Source organism: Patagioenas fasciata, chromosome 1, assembly GCF_037038585.1.
Source record: "Patagioenas fasciata isolate bPatFas1 chromosome 1, bPatFas1.hap1, whole genome shotgun sequence".
Classification (NCBI taxonomy): domain Eukaryota; kingdom Metazoa; phylum Chordata; class Aves; order Columbiformes; family Columbidae; genus Patagioenas; species Patagioenas fasciata.
Window position 1 is genome coordinate 95,026,073 of NC_092520.1, and position 25,755 is coordinate 95,051,827.

Sequence of the window (25,755 nt, forward strand, 5' to 3'; positions counted from 1 at the left end):
CGCCTCTGCTGGGCGGGGCCGCCGCCAGCAGCCCCAGTGCGCGCGCGCCCCCTCCCCTCCATCACCGCCTCCTCTTGCTAAGGGAAATAGGGGGCGGCCTCCTGATTGGCCAACTCCTGTCACGTGACCGCACCTGTCCCCATTTCCCCTCGCATAGACACCCGCGTCCTAGCCCACGTGCGCGGGAGAGCCGCCCCCACACGGCGCCCCCCGCTTGGGAGGCTCGTTAGTGGCGGCAGCAGGGAAGGAGAGAGAGGGAGGTGCCCATCTGCCGGCGGGAGCGCGCGGTATGGCGGAGAGCGGCGCCTGGCTGCTGGTGCTGAGCTCCGTCTTCCTCTGCAACGCTCTCAAGATCCTCCTGCCTTCCTGCTCCTCCATCGTAAGTGACGTCACCGCGCCCGCCCCGCCCCCTGGCGGCCGGGGGAGAGGGGGCAGCCGTTGCTGAATGGGGGCCGCCGCTCCGCTCCGCGCCCGTCGCCTCGGTCTCCTCTGCCCTGGTCACAGGCCTCTGCGGTGCTGTGGGCCTCGCCCAGCCCGCCCGGGCTCTGCCGCCATCCGCCGAGACAAAGCGGGAGCGGGCGCTGGGCGAGGCGCTGTCGGGGCAGGGCGCCTGGTCCCCAGGTGGCAGAGAGAGCGGTGAGGCCCCGAGGCAGGGCGGTGTGGAGGCCCCCTGCGGAGCGCCGGGGGTTCTGCGGAGGTGGCGTCACCCCCGCCCGACAGCTGAGAGCTGAGAGGAGGCGGACGGGCGAGTGGAGCCGTTTGGGAGGGCTCCCGGTGTACCCGTTAGGCGTCCCCAGCCGTCACTGGCCGGGCCTGGGCCTTAGGGAAGACTTGAGAGGCTGGTACCCGGAACAACTGGAGGTGATCAAACACCGTGACAATGGGTGACTCCAGTAGTATCGATTAAGCAGCTCTTTGAAGCAAAGTTCAGCATAATGAGTTACCAGTGTCTTAAATGATGCTCCAGCCCTTACGACATTGCAGGGAATGTAAAGGATGGTTTTGCTCAGTCGTCTGTGTTTCCAACAGATGGCCATCTCCATTGTTGAGAAGGGAGATCAGTGGATGCAGAGATTAAGGGGATAGGCGTCATAGGAGAAAACGTTAAGTCCCAGTCACTAATCAGAATGCCCCCTGGTCTGATGTTAAGCGTCTCTGTGGAAGCGTCTGTAACAGAATTATGGACCAATAAACTCTGTGACTGCCACATTAACTCGCGTGTAAGCAAGCGTGCTGAAATACCTATCGTTCTGCTCTCTCACATAAATAACTTCATTGTCACATAGATCAGTGCACACTCTTCAATAAATGGATAAAAATCCTTTAGAACATGGATTTGTCTTAGTTTGGGAAGCTGAACTCAGTGTTACTATAGATGACTAATGAAAATCTCTGCTCAGCTTTCTGCTGTGGTTTGTGACAGAAAATTGTGAGGAAAGAAATTATATGTGTCTTGAGAAAGACAGATTTTTTTAAGGAACAGCAAGAACAATATTTTATGTTGTCTGTATCTTCATTTCTATGGTAAAAGGAGTTCATGAACCAACCAGCAGGCGGAAAGTAAAAGGAAAGTAAAGAAAGGAGAAAGAAAAGAAGAAAATATTTGCCAGTACAATGCCTGATTACCTTTTTACAGTTCTGTTAGCAGCAAATAATTTTAGCCAAGAAATCAATAAGATATTATAAGAAAACTGCATCTAAATGCACGAGTAAGATGTAGGAAAAATAACTATGTATATGGGATTCATCCAAGGGTACTTAAAGAGCTGTCTGACATCATAGCGAGAACTCTTTCCATGATTTTTCAGTGTTCCTTGGAATCTGGAGAGGTCCCAGGGGACTGGATGCTGGCAAATGTTGTCCCAGTCTTCAAGAAGGGCAACAGGGATGAGCCCAGCAACTACAGGCCTGTCAGTCTCATTTCTGTTCCTAGCAAAATCATGGAGAAAATTTTGAGGCAGTTATTGAAAAACATCTGAACAACAATGCAGTCATTGATCCCAGTCAGTACAGGTTTATGAGAGGAAAGTCCTGCTTATCAAACTTACTTTCTTTCTACAACAAGGTTACCCACCTAGTTGACCAAGGGAAGCCTGTTGATGTGATCTTTTTGGATTTCAGCAAAGTCTTTGATACTGTCTCTCACAGTATCCTCCTGGAAAAGATCTCCAGCACACAGCTGGATAAACACACAGTGAAGTGGGTGAGCAATTGGCTAACAGACCGGGCTCAAAGGGTTCTAGTAAAGGTGGTTTTGTTGGGCTGGTGAACAGTCACCAGCGGGTTCCTCAGGGACACATCTTAGGGCCAGCACTCTTCAATGACTTATATATGATTTAGACTCAGGATTTGGAGGGATTGCTTGGTGAGTTTGCTGATGAGACAAAACTGGGCGGAGCTGTCAACACTCTCAAGGGCAGAGTGGCCCTGCAGAGGGATCTGGACAAATTGGAGAACTGGGCAATCGCCAATCACATGAAATTCAAGAAGGGGAAGTGCCCAATTTTGCAGTTGCAACACGGCAACTCTGGCTGAACATACAGACTGGGGGGCAAGATGCTGGAGAGCAGCTCTGCAGAGAGGGATCTGGGGATTCTAGTTGATGGCAAGTTGAACATGAGCCAACAGTGTCCCTAGCAGCCAGGAGGGCCACCCGTGTCCTGGATGCATCCAGCACAGCATTGCCAGCTGTCCTGCTCTGTTCTGCACTGGTGTGGTCTCACCTGGAGCACTGTGTGCAGTTCTGGGCAACATAGGATTAAAAGGATGTAAAGCTACTGGAGAGTGTCCAGAAGAGGGCTACAAAGTTGGTGAAGGGTTTGGAGGGGAAGCCATATGAGGAACAGTAAAGTCACTGCGTCTGTTCAGCCTGGACAAGAGAAGACTGAGGAGAGACCTCATGGCAGCTACAGCTTCCTCACAAAGGGAGGAGGAGGGGCAGGCGCTGAGCTCTTCTCTCTGGTGACCAATGACAGAACCTGAGGAAGGAATGTCAGGAAGATGTGCCAGGGAAGGTTTAGGCTGGACATGAGGAAAAGGTTCTTCCCCCAGAGGGTGGTGGAGCACTGGAACAGTCTCCCCAGAGAGGTGTCACAGCCCCAAGCCTGACAGTGTTCAAGAAGAGACTGGACAAGCCCTCAGACACATGGTGTGAACTGTGGGGTTGTCCTGTGCAGGGACAGGAGTTGGACTCGATGATCCTAATGGGTCCCTTCCAGCTCAGGACATTCTATGATTCTATGAACTAACACAAATTTATGTTTCTGGTTTTGAAGCAGTGATAAGATGCTGCCCAAGATGGATCACAACTCTCAGCCAAGTATGGCAATTTGTGTGTTTAAACAGCCCAGGCTAGGCAATTTATAACCTAGACATGTGATTCCCATTTTGTGATCCATGCATTAGTGGTGGGGTTTAAAAATGGGCTTCAGTGAATAAAGTTTCCACGTTAATTAGTTTAGACCTTTGCTGAGGCTGAAAATGATGAATAAGTAAGGGGCACTGAATGATGAGAACTGCAAGGAGGGAGGAGGGCAGTTCAGCTCAGGATGCAGCGCTAGGCCAGGTCTGGGGGGTTTGAAAGGTCTCAGAAGGCAGCATTGTTGAGAGTGGGGAGATGAGGAGGTGAAAGCAGAAATAGAGAAGGGAAAGGCAGTTAAAAATTGATAGAAAAGTTGAAAATCACTGTCCTACAGGACAGTAAAACCCTTTTTGGTTTGCTCCAGTCAGAAGAAGAGAATAAAAATTCTTTGGCTTTTAGAACATGTTGCAGATGTTAAGCGTCTTGATGAAAGGGCCTTTTTTATGGGAGGCTTTTGAATATGTAAAGAGGAGATCATACTTTATACATATCAAAGAAAATGAATGGAATTCTGGATTAATAACTGGTACTATTTCTTTGCTTCTTAGATATCCAGATTGTTACAAAAGGATGCAGAGCAGGAATCCGAAATGAGAGCTGAAATTCAGAACATGAAGCAAGAACTCTCAACCATTAGTATGATGGATGAGTTTGCTAGATATGCCCGTCTGGAAAGAAAAATTAACAAAATGACTGACAAGCTTAAAACTCATGGTAGAGTGCAATGTTTACTTCCTTTTCTAGTATCTGAAAAAATGTTTTTGTCAAGAGTCTTGTCAGTTTTAAGTATATTTCTCCTTCAACTGTCCTTCTCCCCCTCTTAGCCATTTCAAGTGTTCCCCCCCCCCTTTTTTTTTTTTTAAACGTATTTAAAGTTTTTGGAGAGCTTGTTTTTGTCTTTCAGTTGTGCATAGTTCTGCGTACACTGGTAAGGCAGTGATTTACATACATTTTTTTACAAGGTATTTCCTAGTCTTCACTGTGTAGTTACTTTTTCTCAGTGATGTCATCACTGAATCGTTTTTACTATGTCGAAGTTGTCTGCTGCATATCTTCAATGCAAAAGGATGCATTGTTTGGCTGGGGCTATTTGTTTGGTGTACTACAAAATTCTAGAGAGAAAGCCTTAATCTGTAAGGTAAACAGATGAGATCTTTCCTGCTTGATTTTATGCAGCAGCATTAGCAATAAAGCTGTAGTGCTTTGCCTCAATGAGGATTTTATGGTAGTACAGTGCATCATCTTGTTGTAGAAAGTACACGTAAAACTTTGGCACCAGAGCTTTTGCTCGTCTTTGCCCAAACTTACCCTAATAATTTCAATTAAACTAGAGTTGAGTAGTTTACTTAGCAACCAACAACATTTTTAGAAAACCTGAGGCCACCGTTTTGTTTGAAGATGTGCTGTCTTCACTGGGCTTCTTTGTGTTGGTCTGAAGTACTGTAACAGAAGAAAACAGGCATGAGAACTTTTAATACTGAACCTGGCCAAGATTCATTCAGTGAAGGAATTGTCTCAACTGTGTTCCTGAATGAAATATGGCAAAAAGTCCACCTGCTAAGCCAGCATTCTCCCCTTTTTAGGAAAGGGGAAAATTTAATTTATGCTTCAGCTAAAGCAGGTTTTTAAATTAGTAAACACAGTGTCTGCTCTCATTTGGATATAGTGTTCTTGATTACATGTGACATTTCTCTGTCTTGGATATCAGTGTTTTGCAACTTTTCATAGTAGTGTTAATAAGAAACTACGATGTGATACAGACCTTGCACTTTCTTGCAAAAGGGTACTTTCAATATAGTTACGAGTCATTTGAAAAGAGATATTTAAACAGTGATTTGAAGAGTGAAATATTAATACGTTAATAGTTTTATGTAAAAATAATTCACTATTATAAATAATGCAGAGTAATATTTTTTTTTTAACAGTAAAAGCACGAACTGCCCAATTAGCCAAAATAAAGTGGGTTATAAATATTGTGTTCTACATCTTGCAGGTAAGTAAATATTTTATTATGAATACAAAGTACTAAACTAAATCCTCAGTAGTGTTAGAATTCTCTCCTGCATTTATTGGCTGATGATTAGTCACAAAGGTGTTTGACATTTCAGTGACAGTGCATGCCAAACGTAGACAGTTTATTGAAATAGAATGGAGAAATGTTGCTGATAAGGTCTGGTAGTTGTGGATGGAAGGAATTTTGAGTTTCATTTTAGCTCAGTGTTTCTGGTTTTGACATCACAAGATAGGACTTTGTCTTACCTTTTTAATCAATGTTTTTTTTTTTTTCATGTGCATATGGCAGTGGACCCAGGAAAGTCCTGATACATGCAAATATATTTTACTTATGTTTTTGAAAACAAAATATGCTTTTGCTGAGATACAGATCTCCACTTACAGCTGCCACACATCTCCCCATGATGCCTCATCAGATTGTCTGTAGTTCAGACTTGATGCCAAAGAATTGTCTGCCAATCAGGATGACAGCGGTCGGCCTGAGGATGTCCGTAGGGTAGTGTTAAAGCAAGTTGGATTCCAAGCAGGCAAGGATTATGGATAAAAACAGTAATCAGAATTTAACAATTACTATTACGATGTTTGTCTATGCTAGATAGGACCCAGGGTCTCAAAAGAAAGCAGTATTTTCCAATGTCTCACTGCTACCTCTTAATATTGTGTATGAAATTAAGGTCATACTGAGTTTAAAAATATTTTCAACTTGCTTAAGAACAATTTAAAATAACAAAGAATCTATTCCCTTTAATTAGAATTTGTTATTTACTGTTTCAAAATAGTGTTGGAAATGTACTTTGGCGTGTATTATCCAAGGTAATAAAACTTTCAATTCTAGGCTGCCTTGATGATCTCTCTGATTTGGAAGTACTATTCCGAGCCAGTTACAGTGCTTCCAAGCAAATGGCTTGCTCCGCTGGAGCGCTTGGTAGCCTTTCCTACGGGGGTGGCAGGTAAGGATTGTGTGCTGGAAAAAATACATTTCCCAGGCCCATGTGGGTGCTAACTGTGTAGTGATGAAGAGCATGCACAGGTTAAATCCTTTTATTTTTGGGCAGTTTAATCTATTAATAATCAGAACAATATCACAGACTGTAGACACCTGTTTCTGGATGAAATCTGTGCTGACTCCATGCTAATGAGATAAGCAGGCAGGCAGAATGACAGGACAATGTAGCATGGAAATTTAGCATCAAGCTAAAATGCTGCTGGTGAAACTTCATATTAGGCTTGTAAGTCCTAGCTGTTCTAGAAGGAATTCCAAAATATGTTGTTGGAATTGTATGTTGTTGTATTTTTAATACTGTCTAGAGAATGATTTGTATCTGGCATGCTTACTGGATGAGAAGGGTCTGCTTCTGTGCAGAGTGGGGGTATAGTCCTTGGCATACTTTTATTTAAATATAATTTGAACAGATTTAACAAGGTTATTATCCATATCTGCCTTCCAATCTCCTTTTTTGTCTTGGCTCATAATTACAGTAAAGAGCTTGCTTTTGAATTCTAGGTGGTAAATACAAAAATGTCGGAAAAATCACTAAAAAGATAATTTCTTCACATGAACAATGAATAGCTATGTGTTCTGCAATTCTATGCAGCGTGATTCTATGTAGTGTGCAGTATGGGTGTGCTGTGTGTTACAGCCTGGGCACACCCTCTATTCTGTCATACCGATACAAATCTCTGTGCTGCTGGTGGGAGGGACGGAACCCTTTAAAACAGTCGTGAAAGGCATCTGGGTCAGTAGCGAAGGTCTCGGTAGAGGTTTTTTATATTGCTGTGTGGGGAGCAAGGGGAAAGGAAAGGAGTATGGATACAATACTTTTAAAAAGACTGATTTAAGTTTCAGAGGAAATTTACTTTTTACCTGTCTCAGATCTTGAGTTTAGGTTCTAGCAAAGTATTCTGTTACTTGCCAAGCCTTTAATTTCAGCGCTTAGATGTTTTCTGTTAGGTACATAGAAAATGCTTTTAGCTATGGGTTGTATATACCAGACTTTGGCTCATATTCATGTTATTTGGTGGTTTTTTTCCCTGGACAATCTTCAGTTTTTTTCAGGACCAGCACCAAGTTGGCTGCCATCCCTTGAAGAGAGACATTTGTATATACAAAGATGTTTTGTTCCTGTTTATCTTGTAACTCTTAAGTTTCATGGTTTTTTACACTTCCAAAGTTTCCTTCAGAGGCATGTGTGCATCAGAGTTATTGATGCAATGATTTAAATCATGTTTTATATCTATTTCAGGTGGTGTTGGAATTACATGTTGGCTTGTGGTTTGTAATAAAGTTGTAGCTATCATGCTACACCCTTTCAGCTAAAGGAATCTCAGTAATCTGTGGAGTCCTCAACTGCATTTTCATTATCGCTGTTTTAAATTAATAAAAAAAAAGGAACAATTGTCTTTCATGAGACTAGGTCTGAGTTAATATTTGTTACTTCATTTGGATATCAGCCAGTATTCCTTTTGATTTATTTTATCTTTCCTTAGTTTGTTTTTCAGTTTGGGGGTCAGAATTCAAAGAATAGCATTGCTGTTTATAGAACCTAATTTTGTGTCTGTTTCGACAAGTATGAACACTGATTCATGGCAGAACCGTAAGACTTTGTCATGGTAGAAATTCACCAAAATCTAAGTGTTTGGTTTGTATTTTTAAGTTGGAAATGCACTGGCATTAGGAATTAATTTGAGACCTTTGCTGTTTCTTTTCTGTATAATATGGCAGTTTCACGCAAAGGTGGGATTATATTTGGTGACAAGTGGTACTAGAGGATAGAGGTAGGAAATTTAGTTTGTTTAGTGTAAACAGAATAAGTTTCCTTCATGTTATTTTTTACACTAGAATTGGTGTATTCGTGGACTGTCTTAGAGAATTTATTAATGATATATATGCAGAGTCAACCCTGAAGAGACTCAGTTGCCAAATACAGGATGGCTGAATACTTTTTCCTCCCTGACTTGTAAGAATCACTTGTATTTTTTCCAACTTTTATTGATAACTGACCTTTCCTTCCTTTACATTTTTTCTACTTCCCAAACTGAGTGAGGGTCACTGAAACGATTTCCTTCCCTGTTTTGGGAGGAAGGATCTGGCCAACCGTCTCAAGCTCCATGTTAAGAAAGAGAAAGTAAAAGATGGTGCTGTTCCTCCAGAGAACTACATTTCTAAGGGCTCTAGCATATATTAGTGACAGTCCAGGATAGCCCAAAACACCGATGTAAATGTAAAGGCAAATTTAAATGTCTAAAGCAGTAACAGAACGGTAGCGATCAGGAGGAGGAGGGAAAACAATTTTCTCTTTTGGAGTGAATCCTTCTTGCTGTATTTAGGTGCAGGAAACAGCCACAATATTTTGAATTTAAAGACAGAATTCTTCATAGTACTGTGCCTGTAGAACAATGACAAAGTTGTGATATCATCTGTGCTACCCTGTGGTTGCTGCCCCATGAGACAAATGGGTGGGTTTATAAAATTCGTATTCTACGCCTCTTTTTTAATTTTTTTTTTTTTCTTTTTTTTACATGAGCTCTAGGGGACACTGTTTTTCTACTGAGCCTTGGCCATTCTGGTTCAGCTTGCCACTCTGTACAGTGCAATGTGTCTGTTGTGTTACTTCAGGTCCTTTGCCTTCCTGCAGGAAAGGGCGAGGGCCCCTCCATAATTAGCACTGCACTTAGAAATTAGTTCAAAATGTCATGATGCATCATATGTGTGTATGTATATATGCATGTATTTATTTGGTTTTAATGTTATTTTTTTAAAAAATGGCTTTATATTAGGGATTACATTTAGCCGACATGAAAATAGGTGCATTAAATATCAAGAAAAAATATTGTGATTGAATGTTATGTATAATTGTGTTTTTATTAATGAAATAAAGCTTTTCAACCCATCCCAAGTTTTCTAATCCATTTTTCATTAGTAATTAGTTTTCCTAAACAAAATCCCAAAAAACAAACCAAACCAGAAAGAACAACTCCTTCCCCGTACCACCCCTTCGCCCCGTGTTCTTCCATAAGGAGATATGGTTGGAATCAATAGACCTAATTTATTAATTGTTTTTAAGTATTTGGGGCAGATTATTTAGCTATGACATTAAGATATTTCTGAATCTAAAGATGTGGCTAATGTTGTTATGAAGTCAAGAAAAGCAGCAATATTTAAAACCTTCTCAATGGCATTTGCTGTTTATCCACGTGTAGCGTGGGGTCATCAGATGCACAGTTTGTTGGCTGCTGTAGTCAAACATTGAGGTGAGTGAAGGCAAAAAGGCTTTTGATCACCCAGTCAGTACAAGCAGGAGTGTTGGGTTTTGTCTTCTAGTTGGCTCTGAGCTTTGGGACAGCAGTGAGGGCATTGTAGAAGTATTAATACTTCATAGAGAAATACCTCTTCTGACTACTCAGTCATTTGAAACCTGCCCAATGTACAGCTTAAGCCTCAAGAAAAACCTTCAAAATTTTGAAAAGAAATGTGCTGCAAGTAGGTTTCAGATCTAAATGTCTTAATCATCTTTAAAAGCTTTTGCAGTGTAATTTTTTGAAGTTTTATTTTAAAGTGCTACTGCATTTTAAAATTAATAGAATGCACATCATCTTAGCAAGGTTTCATGAATTACCATGAGGAACAAAACATAATCCTCCTACCCTTGCTTACATAACCTTAAACACAGGCTTTTTAAAGGCTTTTTGAGAACTGGGTATGCCTGACTTCTCCAAAACAATAGTGTACTCTTGCACATTCATCTTTGGATGTCAGCTGTGGAAGTTACCAGGCAAACTGTTTTGATAAGTTCTAACTGGAAAAGAATGAAGCTTTAGAGCTTTATAATACTAAGGAAAACAATGTAATAGCAAATTATTTTTATTATGTGTGAATTCTGGAAGCTATTTCAGGAGTGAAGAAAATAAAAAATAAAATTATTTTCTTTTTATTGCATTGTTGGTACTAACCAAACACTGAACCTTATGAAAGCAGGTTGCTCACTTCAGCTAGCTAACAAATAACCAGCTTCAAAATTCAAACTGCAGAGAGAATGCAAAAAGCTGGAAGTTACAAAACAAAGACTAACATGAACACCTGCTAACAGGTAAAAATGTTGTAATTGTTCAGGCACTCGTTACTAAGATGGATATGCATGCACATGGACCGAGAACAGAAGAACGTTCTTTTGTGACAACTGATTTGAGTATCATCTTGAAAAAATCATTGAAAGAAATTCTCAGTACTTGTAAGATTTAATACATGTTTAATGAAGGTAAAACCATTGTTTTTTTAAAAAAACATGTTTTAAATTATTCACAGATCTAAAGATAAATTGACGTACTTAACTAAATAGCAAAATAATTAGTTTGTGTATGCTAATGAGTTAGTAATACGGATTTCATTAGCGTTGCATGCTTTATATTATGAACTAGTACTGGTGGTTTGACACTTGGCTTGTGTAATGCCGCATCCTTTCACTTCCATTTCTTCATTTCTCTCGTGACAGAACTTGCATGGTTGTCTCTTCAAACACAGCCTGGTCCAAAGAACTCTTTCATAAGATTGTTTTTCCTTTCAGCGAATGTCATATGAGCGCAGCCTTCCACTTCGGTGGAACTGTCCTTCCGCCCTGTTTTGGTAATTTTGCCAAAAGATGGTTCGTATAGCCCAAAGGAATTTTTCTCTTTTGATTGAGCTGTTTCACCACAGTCCTGAGCCACATGTCTGAGGTTGCAAAAACTACCTTGTCTGGATTTTGTGCCTGATGCAGGAAGCCCATGATGCAAATTCTCAGTGGCTTCTGAGAAGATGGGGTTTTTTTTCAGCCCAATGGGTGTTTTCATTCTTGGGCCTGGAGTTACACATTTACTCCCCTCCTTCTCACTGCTATTTACCTCTTCATCTGGCTTTTTTTCTTCTTTTTCATATTCTTCCACTGCATCTTCCTGTTTGTTCACCTTCACATTGTCACTTAGAGCTTGTTCGGTTTTCATTGGTTTGTCCAGCTCCTGTTTAAGCAAATCTGTCTTTTCTTCTTTCATAAATTCCAAACAAGTGTATTCTTCCATCAGTAGTCTTCCCTCACTTAAATAATCTAAAATGAAATATTGTGGGTTTTAGGAATGTTCTTAAATTGCCTAGTAACAGAAAGATTAATGAAGCATTAATGAGAGCAAGTTTTACTTCCTTATTTCATTCCTTAAGTTGGTGTTATCGAAGGTATTTCAGTCTTGAAGTTTATGACAATGCTATTTACTGATAAATATAAGAGGATGGGGAAATATTTAAAGATTTAAATGGCATTGTGCCATTGAATTCAGGTAAATATATTTATTTTTACCTTTTTCATTATGTTTAATTTTAGTAAATGAATTAACATGCAAATATAATCAGTAATGGCTAAATATAGGGCCAGAAAAACCATGTACAATGCCACGGAGAAAGCACATGAGAGCTAAACTCTAATTGTAATTTTCTGCTTTTAAATGGAATTTAAATGTATGCATGATTTTCTCTCCCTTGATTGACAACACAGTTGCTTGTTGCGTGGAGCAGAACATACTGCAACTTTCCAACCCATAATTGAGTTGGCTTCACTTTTTAGTAGAAAAAGATAGTGGATACCAAATGCCTACAGTAAATGCATTTCTTTGCTGCAGGGGACAAATAATAGGTTCTCTGGTTTGGAGAGATTCAGAGTACCTCCAAAATGAGATAGAGTCCAAACTTAAAGGAGAAGTATGAAGTTGCAATAATTGAAATAGCTAAATAAGACTTCAATAAATAACTCTTAATATTGGCAGTGGGAGAAAACCAGAAAAGTCTGGCAAACAGTGAGGAGAGAGATTCACAGACAGAATCAGAAGATTCGGTTTTCTGTCAATTTTAAAAGGGGATTTCGATGACAAATGGCGACTTCAGGTATCTGGCGGGGCCTGGATAAGCTGCAGACTGCAAAGGTGGAGTACAAAATACATGAGTTAACACATTCCAGATTACTGGCGCTGTTATTGATCCAGCAAGCGACCTCAAGAACCTGTTGCACCTTTGTAAAAGTGTGACCTTTAGGTCACATAATCTCTCCTCCCATTTGTGAAATATTTAGCATGATGGCATTCAGATCTTGGTTCTTCCTTCAAGCCTCACTTTAATGCAAATAACATGAATATTTTCATAAAGAAAAACTCAGATAAAGGGATATATTGGTTTCTTCCATTCTATAGAATCTCTTCAAAATAAAAGTGTTTATAGATGAGCCTCTTGCATGTAACAGTTACATGAGAACACAATCTATGGCTAAGATTTATAAAATCTATTTATGGTGATCACTGTAATGAGGACATACTCTCAGGCCTTGAGCGAGTTCTTTTCCTTTCTCAGCAACAGGACCTGAGCCAGAAATACCTGTTGACGTGAGCTGTGATGAAGGTTTGAAACCAACAGTTTGAGATCAGTAGCTGATTGGTGTGGAATTAACAAGCTGTTAACTGAAGTATACTTTTACAGATAAAACACTGACTTTTTACTAATGTGACTAGCATGAAGATGCCTCATACTGTGGAGCTGCTCTGCTGTCAGTGCCGCGCTGCCAACAGTTGGATTTCTTTGATGCTTAATATATTATTTTGTTGAATTAGTTGCTGTTGGTCAGGTGCCAGCTAATGGCTGTCAGACCCATGTAAAATAACCAGTACCATCGGCACTTCTTTTCAAAAGATCAAATGAGTTTCTGAGAAAAAGAAATATTAAAATATACCTCTATGTGTTCTATTAAACATTTGTGGCTTTGGTATTTTCTTGGTTGCTTTCTTTTCTGTTCTACATTGGGGATCTGTGTATGCTTCATTTGCTTTAGTTTTTTGATTCTTATCTTCAGAAGACTTTTTCTCCTATAATTGGCAATTAAAGATAAAATTAATGAAGAAATACTTGTTTAGTGACTTTTAAAAGTACAAAGTGTAATACTTATAAATGGATTAATAATTTCTATTACTATTATATTCTTATTTTGTATCACAACATTTGTCCTACATACTTTCTGTAATATAATTATATTACACAAAGCGGACACAAATTCCACATCCTGGAAAGTTAAGATGACAAATGAGGCTATTCAGGCATATTCCTGAAATTTATGAAATAACAGCTTAGTTCAGAGTTTAAACAAGGGATTGGATTCAGATCTTTCATACCTTTGTTAGCTGAATTGGACTTTTTTCTGTTTCCTGAGCTTGGTACTGTGACAGCAGCAGTGACCTAAAACTCTGTTTATCTACTTGTACTGCTCTGTTTACACTAAGACCTATTGAAAAAGGACAATTGTTAGTAATACAGTAGTTTCTGGAATTATATATTGTTGGTATAAACAAAAGGTAGCTTTGATGACTGATCATACTGGTATGTGGCCTAGGATTTAAACATCTTTTTGCTGCATGTCTTAATGCCTTTTAATAAAGAAATTATTTTTTTCTGTGTGATCTATAAATGTGAAACTGGAACAGAAACAAAGATACCTGGACTTCGGAGCATTTTCATCTCCACATCAGTACATTGTAAATATACTTGAGTTTTACATCTACAAAGTCCTGTTCAGATAGAACATGCAAAGTCAGACAAATGTGTTTATACCTTGGAGTCCACATGGGCTTAATTTGTGTGGTAACATTCCAATGTAAATTCAAGAGGTCTAGTATGAGGCCTCAGCTTTCAGGTTCCTAAATTGGCATCCCATGAAGTATAATAAACATGCTTGTTTTTATGCCTTCTGACTTGATTACTTTCTTTCTCAAAGTTAAGCACTTACAGAAAGCTTTACGGAACAAAACTCTTCAGATTAAATGCTTAACACTGTTTGAAATATCAATGGTCTTTGAAAAGCGATTACAAGGGAGTGATCAAATGAGGCATTTAAAGAAATGATAGAATCATTGAACTGTTTGGGTTGGAAGGGACCATAAAGATGGGGAAGGTGAATATATTGTTCTTTTATTCTATTTTTAGAATAATTTTGGCATGAGTACAGTAGCTGAGAAAGTTCCGAGTACAGCAGCAAAAATGTGATCTTACCTACATCAACATTCAAACTTATTCCCAGTTTTGATCTCTGAAATCAGAGGAACACTACCCATAAAAATGGTGATTTTCAAATATTTGCAGCTTGGTGGTAAAAAGGATGTTGATGACTGATTTAAGGATTACTCTTGAAGGAATGGCCCTGATGATGTGGAGGTAATTTTCCCTTTCAAAAGGGAACCAGTAAGTACATAACTTAGCAGCTTCTTTTTGACAGAAATCAGTGGAGCATTCCTCGGATTCAGAACTAGGGGGAGCTGTACCTCTAGATGAGCTGGTGTGGCCTTCCCACAACTGAGCAAACTTTGCTGTTACGGAGAGCTTATGAAATTAATGGCTTCATTCAATAAATCAATTTATGTACACAGAGCTTTCTGATAACATAAGCAAGCCTACCTATTTACCAGGAGTGTTACAAAATGCATCCTCGCATTTCTCCTTCCTGCTGGGTAAAAATTTTTACAAATACAGAATGGACAATAACTACTTGAAGAAGTAGCTCTTTCTAATTTGTCATAAGAAAATTCAAATCAATAGTGAAAAGGAAAAAACAACTGTCAGTAATTCCAGCTCTAGATTTCTAAATCATCTGTTTCTATTAAATGGCAGAGAATTAAACCCTTATTGGCCAAAAATACCGAAAGATCAGATAACTTAGCTTGGAACCTTTTCGAAACAGAACATCAGGTCTCTCTCCAGCTAAGCTCCCTTATCTTCCTTAGAGAAAAGAAGGCCTTAAATAATAAATAGTGATTGAAATACTGTATTTTAAGTAAGAATATTGTACGAGCCCACATGGAACTAAAATTAAAAAATCCATAGCTGATCCTGTGTTGCAACTAAAATTGGAATTCAGAGCTTCCCAAAAAAGTTGTCGCACTTAGAATGAGAGGTAGGAATTTATGTTTCTTAATTTTACAAACTAAATTACCAACACTTCTGCTGTATTTCACTTGTCGTTAATGCAGGGCAATGGATTTACAAATGTAACAATGAGGAATGAAATAAGCAACTGACTGCAAAAAGGCATTGTACCATTACCATATTTTGAAGAATTAGGTGAGCACATGAAATATTTCCAGAAAATACATTTGCTACCAAGTCAATTTTAAGCACCCTTCTGAACCTGAACATTCCAATTCCTCCCTCAGTTTAGGAGCAATAATATCTGACGGGTAAAGAAGTGCTTAACTCAGGACAGTCAATATTCAAAGCATTATCCAAAATTAAAGGGTGTAAGCTTGTTGTGCAGCAAGTTCTCTTTTAGAATATCAAAAGAATGTTTATCATCCCAAGTAGGTGGCAGAATATTACTTTCAATGTGGGGAAAGTACTTGAAATCCATTTATTAGTTTATATATGAGACACATTTATCAGTAAATTCTAAACACTGTATCTAAAGCATAAGACAACTAGAAATTTATAAGTGCTTCAAGAAAACTATTTTCTTTAACATTTTTGTCCCTGATGAATATAGTGAACACACAGGCAAGATAACTGTTCTTGGCTTGTCTGATTTATAATTGTTCTTAGCTGTCGATCCCTCAGTTCAAGGGGTGGGATCCACTTGTCCGAACACAGGCGCCTCATGCTATTTGAGATGCCTTTGACTATTCAAAGTATCTGTATAATGCTGGTCAATATTACACAGGACCGATGGGACACCCATGTTCTTCTGGAAAAACAACTAGAGGGGCAGGCAGAATGTGCTAGGACATCTCAAAGGGCACTGGATGCCTATGATTAGGCAGCTGAATCCCACACAAGGTAGCTGCCCTTGGTATGATTGACAGACAAGGCTGCATATAATAGATATTTCTCTCCAACACCTGTCTGAGTGTCCTCATAAAGAAATAATCTTTACTGAAGAGCTATTTGTTCCATGATAGTATTAACTTTCTATTGTTCTTTACTATCATTCTACTATATTGTTCTAAATAACATCAGTTCTGTGGACAGAATTGATGTGATGTACAATAAGTGGGTTATTGTGATCTCTGGTTACCCATTTAAATTTACTTACACTAAAAACCAAAGGACTAGTAAGGATAAACATTATCTTCTCTCAGGTAAGCTGTCAGTATGATCATCAGACTGGCCTTTAAACTTCCTAAACCTTGCATCTGAAAACTCCTCCTCTCCTTACACCCCAACAGAATGCAAGTTGCAGAAGCTTCAATAGTGGACATTGAAGCGTCTCTGCTACTTACAAGTTACAGGGTCTAAGCATTTTAAAGATGAGAAAGCAGTTCTTAAAGACTCAATTAAATCCATTATTTTTCCTCATATGAAAGCACTTTGAAAGTCTGTATTAAAACTAGGAACATTTCAGAGGAGGGTTGTTTGAGGTGCTTTGATTTCATGAGCCATGTTAGGAAATTCTAGGTCTAGGATGGACATTTCTCTGGGCCAGTTCAAAGGGAACAGCCTGAACATAAATTAGCCTGCAAAAGATTTGTGGACCTTGCTAAAAAAACAAGCAAGCTGCTCTTGATGCAAATAGACACTTAAAATAGCAGTGCTCCTATAGTGTCACTGTTAGCATACTAAAACTATGCATGCTAAATGCTATTCATGATGAAAATTGGGTTGAATATTAAAAACAGGTTATATATTTGTGTTCATAAAGTAAATGAGCAAAAAACCAAGCAGTTGTCTTTAAATTATAAGTGCTAGAATAATTTTAACCCATATAAAAGTACTATATTGTTTTTCTATTTCAGAATATATCTCCCAGTTATAAAACAATGCAAATTTCACATAACTAAACAACAAAGGAAAATTAATATAGACATACTTTTTTCATGAGGTACTGAATCCCTTTTCATTTTTTGGATTTTAGGTATCCGATTTGCATAGATATTTTGTATATAAAGTTGTCGATCCTTTTCCTAAGAAGAAATAAACACTATTGAAATTCTAATGTGCATTAAGATTACTTTTTACCAACTTAATTCTCCCATGGTGGGAAAAAACTGTCAGTGATTTTGCTTTGTGCCGGGCCCTGTGGTAACTTTGTCATTTATCTAAATAGTAATCTGTCGTTTTCTTTCATGAATCAAAAAAAAATCTCCCTTTTTAAGGCTAAGGACACATCTATACACCTAAGTGATCTTTTTCATAAAACACTGTTTAGAAGATGAAATCTTCTCCAATGATTAATTTGTTCCTTTTTTTTTCAGACTAAGTAAATTTTGGATTTACTTCCTGTTTTAAATTTGTTTACTCCGCATCCTTGGTTATGATGTGCTCAGTTCTGTTTTACAATCTATTGCTCAGGTGATCACATAAACTTCAGAGGCACACTTCTAAAATTTTTTTAGCAAGGGTCCTCTTTCCTTACTGAAATCTTAACAAAGAAGAGAGATTTCAGTAACACTCTCACCATATCGTTTCTTAGTGTGAAAAATAGGAGCTGCGCTTTATTTGGAGACAGAGGTTGTTCTGAAAGGGAACTGTGTGTCTGAATACCTTGAATAGTCTGAATAAGCCAGGTGCTCAACTATGACTGTGTAAGAATAAACACTGTCCTGGCACAGAAATAAGGTTAATAAGTATGTCTTGTATTCTTTGTGGTAAAATAATAGAAGGTTTTGTGAATCTAAATGTAACATTAAGAGACCTGGAAACACATAGAAAACTGTGTGGAAAACACATGAAATAAATACTTTAGAGAAGCGTTAAGGTGAGATGTGTACTTTAGAATAATTTTCATTTTGGAACAGTGTTACATTAGTGTTCCTGGAACTATAATTATTCCCATCTCCTAGATCTGCACACACAGAAGGAGCTCAGGGTCTGGCAGGGCAGTAGCGCTGCAAGTGATGTTTGGGTGACTGATACGGGGCCTGGGAAGACCATGGTTCTTTTTTCCTTTCCCACCAAAACACTAAGCCCAGCTGCTGCCAAATATCAGGAGGAAAAATTCTGCACCTGATATATTAGTAAGAGGAAGAAACACTGTCCCTGGACAGAAATGCAGAGCTGCCTTTTCTGCCCTAAGCAATGCCTGGGCAAATTCACCGTAACATCTTTCACAGACACTTGATTCCATTTAGAAAGAGAAAACTCTGTAGCGGGATCAACAGATGGATCAGTGACCTTATATACAAATTAAAAAAGTGGATTTTAACTGTGCTAGAAACACAGTTAAAATTATCAAAAAGCCACAAGGCTTTTCATGTTTCCTGGAATGTGTACTGCTTTTCTTGTTCACATACCAATCATGGCAGTTTTGTTTCTATTTACTTCCAGGTTCTATCACTTTTAGGTTTTCTTGTATGTTTGGTTTGCAAGGATTACTGTGTTTAACTGGACATGTTTGTCCCAAAGATATTTGTCTAAAAACCAAGCTGGAATTCAAACAAACTACTGAAAAAATTATGTTAATTCTCTTCATTAAACTCTAGTTTTGTAGATGATTGTAATATTTAGTTCATTTTTATTTGAAAGTGTTTCTGCAAGGGAGATCATTTAGGGCTAGTAGATTAATATATTGACCTAAATCTATCAAAATGGTAACAAGCTGGTGGAGATAATTTGTTGACACTATGATGCATTAATCTCTGTTTTGATTAGTTATTGAACTACTTTTAACTTTTGACAAATAGACCTTACAATAGTCCCATCATTTGATATTTTGACCTTATTTTGGTAGACCATAGACTCAACTAGGAAACAAAATTTTCACTCCTAAATAATATAAAAGAGGAAAAAAGGATAGATAACATTAAATACTTAAATCCTTTGTGGGAAGAGAAACCTGTTTAAAATCTTGAATACCTTCATTTTTTGGTGAAGAGAGTTAATTTCCATTTGCAAGTTCTTTGTAATTATCCCAGCTTCCACAGCTTTTTTGTTCTCTTTTGCCAACTGCCGACTAAAGGTGCTATTGTTCAACTTCAGCTGCTCTTCTAGGCTCTTAAAAAAATTACATATTTTACTGTATGGACATACCCAGTATGACTGTTGAAAAAATTCAGTTCTTACCAGATTTAAAAAACAAGCATGCTAGTATAATGAAAAGTAAACTTCCAATAATTACATTGTTGTAAACAATGCATGTAATTATGCTGAAGTATCTGAAAAAATACTTTAAAAATGAGCAAAAGCTGCTTTAAATTCTAATTTTACTAAAACAAAAAGTATACTTGGCATTCAAACATGAAAAATAAGGCTGTACATTACCTTTCTGATGGATTAATGAATACAGTCATCTTTGAGAAATGTTAAGACAACATTTCTGTTCACACTGAGATGTATTATCTGCAGCAGCATAAGGAGGTTTAATGTAAATGAAAACTAGGTAATTTATTGTGTATTTTACTGAGTACTGTATCATCAGAACACAGTGCCATGCACTGAAATTATAGTTACTAAAACTGTAAGGTGGATACCCAACCCTGCATGCTTTTTAAGCCTTCTCACTAGGACTTCTGTAAATAAAAAGTTTTCAAAAGAGAGTCTGAATTCAGCTCTTTATATTTCCATTTTCTTTCATGTAATAAATGTACTTCAGACCTAGCTGTTCAGATGGTGAAATTCCTCTAAGATTACCTGTCTCTCTATTTAATTCTATGCATGATATAGTGCATAGAAAATAGAAATTATTTCGTGGAGGACAATGGAAATTTCACTCTTCCAGTTTTGTATTAAAAACTGTGTTCCTGTCTTTTTGTGAAAGGTTCAATACAAGTAAAGAAGCATGAAATATGAAAAGGAGCTGAATTTTCTCCTCTTAAACCCTCACCAGGCTTTTACTACAGTTGCATAATAAAGCAATAGCAGAACTAATCCTAAAATTGAGGACACCTGTCTACTGCTTAATTCAGCAGCCGCTCTCCAGCTGACTACTGTGAGTGGCAGTGAACAGGAGATGTAGGTATGTCCATATAGCCCACCAGCACCACATAAAAAAATGGTGCTAGTTCCAGATAAGCCAGCTTTGGTCATCCAGGGAAGCAGATCAGCAGCAGCCTGGTGGTCTCCATGTGTGACTAATCCTGTGCTTTGCTAGTGTAAATTAGGGTCCGTGCTCTTGGGGTTAGATGACCCAAGGAAACCTGGTACCCCATGCTGTTGTGGGGCACAAACCAGACGCTCTGCTGAAGATTGCTCTCCAGCTATACACTACACTTCTGACCTAACAGGGTTAAAGCATATGAATTACTTCCTAAAAGACCTTTCTTGCCAAACTGAATCTGCTCATACATTTCTTGACAGATTTTAAAATACTGTAAGGGGGTACAACTGCCATTTTCCGTACCTTACACTCAGGACAGCACTGGTTTAAAAAAAATGCTTGATGTTACAGGATTGCATCTGAATCATTAATGTGACAAGAAGCATCTAAAAACTTTCCACTACTCTTGCACAGAAACCTCTCCTATTATTGTTCCATAAATACGACATGCATGTATTACCTGTATTCTGTTATTATTCACTTCAATTTTTTCTGTAACGGTTGATAATCTGTGATAAAGTTGTTCTCTTTCTGCAAGAGCCTTGTTTTCTGAAAGCACATGCAAGGCCTGGAAAGCATCTTTAGTTTTTAGCAGTTCTGTTTCAACTTTTCTGAGCTTCTTGGATGTGTTTTTCTCATTCTCCTGAGACACCTTCAGGAGATTCCTTAGTGCTCTCACCTTGTTATAATGACTGGCTAAAAGATTCGGCAAGTTACTTTCTGAATTTTCGTATCTACCTATTGCTTTCAAGTGTCGACACTGAAGCTCTTTCAAAACGTGGTTTTCTAAGCTTGATGCTTCTACTTTTTGTTGTAAATAAAATATTTCATTCTTCAACTGTTTAATTTTGTGAAGTCTTGCTGATAATATTCGCTGAGCCACTGCATTTTTTTTCTGGGAAATCATTCTACTCTGCAGGCTTAAAGATGAAGAATTCTGATATGGTATCTTCTCAGCTGGCAATTTTTTTCCTCCTGCATTCAGACCAAAGTAAACTGACATTGATATATAGCAATCATTTGAACTAGCAAAATCATTGTATGTCTTTACTGCTCACATAAATTCATACACTGCTCATCCAAGCTGCTTACCTGTGGTATATTTGAGAAAATGCCCAAGATCTATACTAACACTCCAGTGTTCAAGTATTTCACAGATAAATCCATTACAGATTTTATATCTCTGTGTGTGCATTTACGTGGCTGCACTGGACCATAGCTAACTAGGTCTGTAGGAGGTCAAGGTTCCCTCCTTTCATTCTCCGAAGCCTTTTTCATTTGCAAGAGCCATCATGCTCATTTTCTATTAACAAGAGTAACTACACAGGTGGTATCTTCTGAGGCAAAGAGCAATAATACTCTGGGAAAAACTTAGTAAAGTATGTTTATGTTAACACATTACTCCATTATCTACAGAAACAAATTTTGCCTCTGTAAATCATGCAGTTCATTAATGTAAGGCATGATCTGAGGATTGATGAAACAAATTCATCCCATTTAGAAAGATTCCCAAGAGTGAGGACCTGCATCTTGACTGGAGGCATGATAGAAAAAACAACATAGTAATCTACAGGTCTGCAAGAACTCAAAAAACAAGGTGATCACAATAGCACATGGTTAAATATCTCTGTAGCTAGGATTTCTAACCAGCTTTCTAGAATTTTCAAGTCAGCTTCAAATTAAACTACATTTTTAAACCCGACATACTTACTAGTACAGAAGAGTTACGCAGTTGTGTACATTGTTTCTATACAGCAATTGAAAAAAATCTTTACGGACTAGCTTTCTAAGCATATTACTGTCATTTGCCTTTCTTTATGGCCAGCATTATAACTGAACTACTCTCATTTTCCCTTCCTGAAACATAATTTGAAAATAGTCAAGACTGTAAGTCTGAGCGTATCCCCCTTTTTTAAGCATATATTCATTTGCGCTACAGCTGTCAAGACATCTCAGGCAGTATTCTGCTAGAAGCTTATTATAATAATTTATCGATCACATAACATTTTATGGATAAGATAGGCAAGGTCCTAACCTAAAAAAAAACAGCAAAGGACAGATATTTTCAAGCTCTTTTGTTGAATCCAATGAGTTTTCTACACACAAACTCTTTACAGGAGCAGGCCCTAAAGAGAACACCCCGTTGCAGATGGTAAGCAACATCTAATCGGTGGCAGGAAAAGCAAAGCAGGACAGTACCTGGGCACCACCACGTCACAGCCTTGCTGCTTCCATGACCTAAGCCAGAGCAGTGGAAAGCTATGAGAAGAGGATTATCTAGGAAGAGAGAGACACATGGGGCAGATGCTCTTCCACACTGGAGCAGCACCTGTTCCTTTCTTTCTCTTTCCCTAATGGCAGCAGCCTCAACAGCCTTCCTGTGCTCCACAGCTTCAGCTCAGCTCTGCCCCATCCCACCATGGGGCCTTGGGCCTGACACCCACGTGCCCGCTGTGCAAGGCAGCGAGTTTGAGGGAAGTATAAAAAGGGTCACTTACACAATGATAATGAGGTTGGAACGGCATGGAGAACAACCGCATATCTGCCATTCCAGGAAACAAACAAAATTGTCTTTGTTCTGGTGGCCCAGAGGAGGGAAGGCAGAGGCAAGCTGGTAGGACCTCGCTCACACAGAGCCGCACATGGAGAAGAGACTCAAATTCAACACGACAGCAAAAGGAAGGATGGAAAGAATCTGAGATTAGGAATCAAAAGGAGGAGAGACTGTGATTTGGGTGTATTTTACATATGTTTTAAATGGATTAAGAAGGACTATCATGGAGGTTCAAGTAAACAGAGAAGAAATTACAGCAGCCAGTTGATGTCAGACATGTTCAACACCTTCTACAGTGAGCAAAATTAACAAGTGCCATGAAAAAAACCTCACCAGAGGTAAAACCCAAAGCAAATGGCAGGTAGGCAAGCACCACGCCTGCACATTCTCTGTGATTTCACTGTAGGAAGACTACATGTGACCACAAATGTTGTCACACAAATAAGTGCAAAATGAGAACAACCATTACATTATTATTTTATTTTGCCAGCATTGAATGAGAGGATGCAAAAGACATGGGAAAATACTTTCCTGCAAAAGCTGACAAAAATACTGTAAAATCTATACATGTCTATACAGGGGGAAAATGTAGGTTATAATTACATTACCGGGAAATGGATCATTTCAAGTAGTCATGAACAAGCAAAAATAACCACTTAAAAATCCAACACAGCTAGCAGCCAATAATTAATATCTTGCTAAATAGATGTAAAAAATGTGGTTATTCTTTCTGGTCTGCTATTTTCATGCCAGTGTAACTTCTTGACAGCAGCATATAACTTATATAATAGAAGAGATAATCAGTAGTTGCTCACTCTTCTTTTCATTGATTTGCATCTTGTAGATTGAGTAGATCTAGATGAAATTTTGAATCTCAGCAAGAAAATGGTCATTGGTTTTACACTCATTTTTTGACACGGCATGGTGGGATTTAAGAAAGCGTAGATCTAGATATGAAAATATGTAGACATGAAAAGATTCTTCACTGTTAACATTTATGTAAAGGGAATATATTTGTGCTATATGATTATTCCATTGAAGCATAAGCTTAATTTTACATGATGCACCATGACTTAGCTGGCCAAAACATGGTGCTTTTTTTTTTTGTCAAAACTGACACTTTAGTGCAGACATTTAATTTTTTTAGTAACTTTCCTCAGGAAAGGCTTTTTCAGGCTCATATGATGATGCATGGTCAAAACCAGAAATTACAGTATATGTGGGAGAACCATTTTTCAAGTCCTCAGATTAAAACTGAGGAATAAGGATTGCAAAGGTGCTCCCACATCCCAAGTTATTTTTCTGTCCCTTGGATCACCAACTATTGTGGGATAACACAAAAAGGAATCTCTGTTTCTCTTCCCTCCCCTTCCTAGAGTTTGAAACATGATTTACTATTTTTCTTCAATGAAAAACTGTTTCCCCTGTCTTCCTAATTACTGAAAAAACGCCGAAGAAGGGGAACAGTTGTATTTCTCACAGAGTCTCATTTTACTAGTGCAGACAACAAAGTACCTTTTTTATCATCTTGCGGGAAGATACGCTGTCCTTTTTTCTTCTTTTCCTTTTTCTTTCTTTCCTTTTGCTGTGCTTTCTTCTCTTCAGTTCCTGACATTACAAAACATTTGCTGTTTCTAGCTGTTTCGCAGTAAGTTACTGACAAAGCCCTCAGAACAGTCAGCGTGAGAATTGTCTCTTTTGTGTTCTCCACTGTGCTGCCTACAATCATCTCTGCTACAGCTGCTGCTTCTGGTACTTCTGTGTTTTGGGGAATCTTTAGTACCCCTGCTTTTTGTGCCATGTTCTGACTTATTATCTTCTGTCACTAAAATATGGAGGAAACAATCATCTGAGTTCACCACAATGTTATGGTGGAAGACTTAAAAGCTGACCTCCATCATCAGGAACTGACCTGTCATCAGGAATCAGAATGTTACTGAGTTGTTTACATTTAACATAAACAATACTAAATTGTGTTCAACTATACTAAATAATGTTCAGAAATACTAGGTTACATTTGGGAAAAAAAAAAAAAAGTCCTGACTCTTTAATCCCTTAAAATAATTGTGTGGTCTGTAGTAAGTGGGATGGAGGTTTCCAGAATGAACTGCAACATGAAACATTCTAGTTTTTATCTCAGAATTTTCTATGATACTGACATGTGTTTTCTAAAGATTTACAAGGTACTACCATTTAAATGTAAACAGATACCACAGTTTGTTTTCTGTAATGTATACATTTTCTCCATTATTAATGTAATTTAGAAGAAGTGTAATTGTGTTTATGCTCAATACCTACAAAGTGCTTTGCAACATAAAAAAATTATTGTTCAAGTGTCTAGAAGCTAGATATTTCTAATTGTGCTTTTATAGTATTTTTAGCTTTCCATTCATGTCATAAAAATATAATTTAGTAATATTTTTCAATAATTATATCGGAAATCACAAGATTAACTTATGCATTAAAATATATATATATATAAAAACCCAATTTAGCTGCCTTATAACCATTATAGGCAGAGGATCTAGCAGCAGCTAAAGCTGCACAACAAGAGTATCTGATTTAGAGACTGAAATAAAGGCTTTCTTGTACTTTTGAGATGTTGTTTATTTTATTTATTTTTAAAATCAGAATTATTTGTAAAAAATAATAAAAAAAAAAAAAGCTTGTTAAAGAAAACCTCACAGTGTAATGAAAGTGTCTCTGCACAATTTTAGAAGAAAGATTAGGGAAAATGTCAGAGGTTTTTTTAATGAAAATAACGTATTCACAGCCTAACTATACTTGACACATTTGTTTGGTTTTGAAAA

The 25,755-nt window shown here is 38.2% G+C and overlaps 2 protein-coding genes across 5 annotated transcripts; one reads left to right on the forward strand and one right to left on the reverse strand.

The window, feature by feature from the left end:
• The first annotated feature begins 95 nt into the window (after positions 1 to 95).
• Positions 96 to 13,827, forward strand: GET1 (guided entry of tail-anchored proteins factor 1). 4 transcript variants are annotated; one of them, XM_071811171.1, is made up of 5 exons: positions 96 to 379; positions 3,910 to 4,075; positions 5,287 to 5,354; positions 6,210 to 6,324; positions 7,431 to 7,611. In XM_071811171.1, the coding sequence occupies exons 1-5, from the start codon at positions 290 to 292 to the stop codon at positions 7,592 to 7,594; spliced, it is 603 nt and encodes a 200-aa protein (XP_071667272.1). In that variant the 5' UTR covers positions 96 to 289; the 3' UTR covers positions 7,595 to 7,611. The 4 variants fall into 4 exon arrangements, with proteins under 4 accessions (XP_071667272.1, XP_065717989.1, XP_065717981.1 ...); XM_065861917.2 differs by lacking the exon at positions 7,431 to 7,611 and adding an exon at positions 12,738 to 13,827 and having other exon boundaries at positions 103 to 379; XM_065861909.2 differs by lacking the exon at positions 7,431 to 7,611 and adding an exon at positions 7,618 to 9,264 and having other exon boundaries at positions 104 to 379.
• LCA5L (lebercilin LCA5 like) lies at positions 10,601 to 21,387 on the reverse strand. The gene is made up of 6 exons (XM_065861882.2): positions 20,852 to 21,387; positions 19,212 to 19,349; positions 17,227 to 17,320; positions 13,550 to 13,659; positions 13,114 to 13,246; positions 10,601 to 11,451 (listed from the first exon to the last, which is right to left on the reverse strand). Exons 1-6 carry the CDS (start codon positions 21,296 to 21,298, stop codon positions 10,883 to 10,885), a joined length of 1,491 nt encoding a protein of 496 aa, XP_065717954.1. The 5' UTR covers positions 21,299 to 21,387; the 3' UTR covers positions 10,601 to 10,882.
• Between the last annotated feature and the right edge of the window lie 4,368 nt (positions 21,388 to 25,755).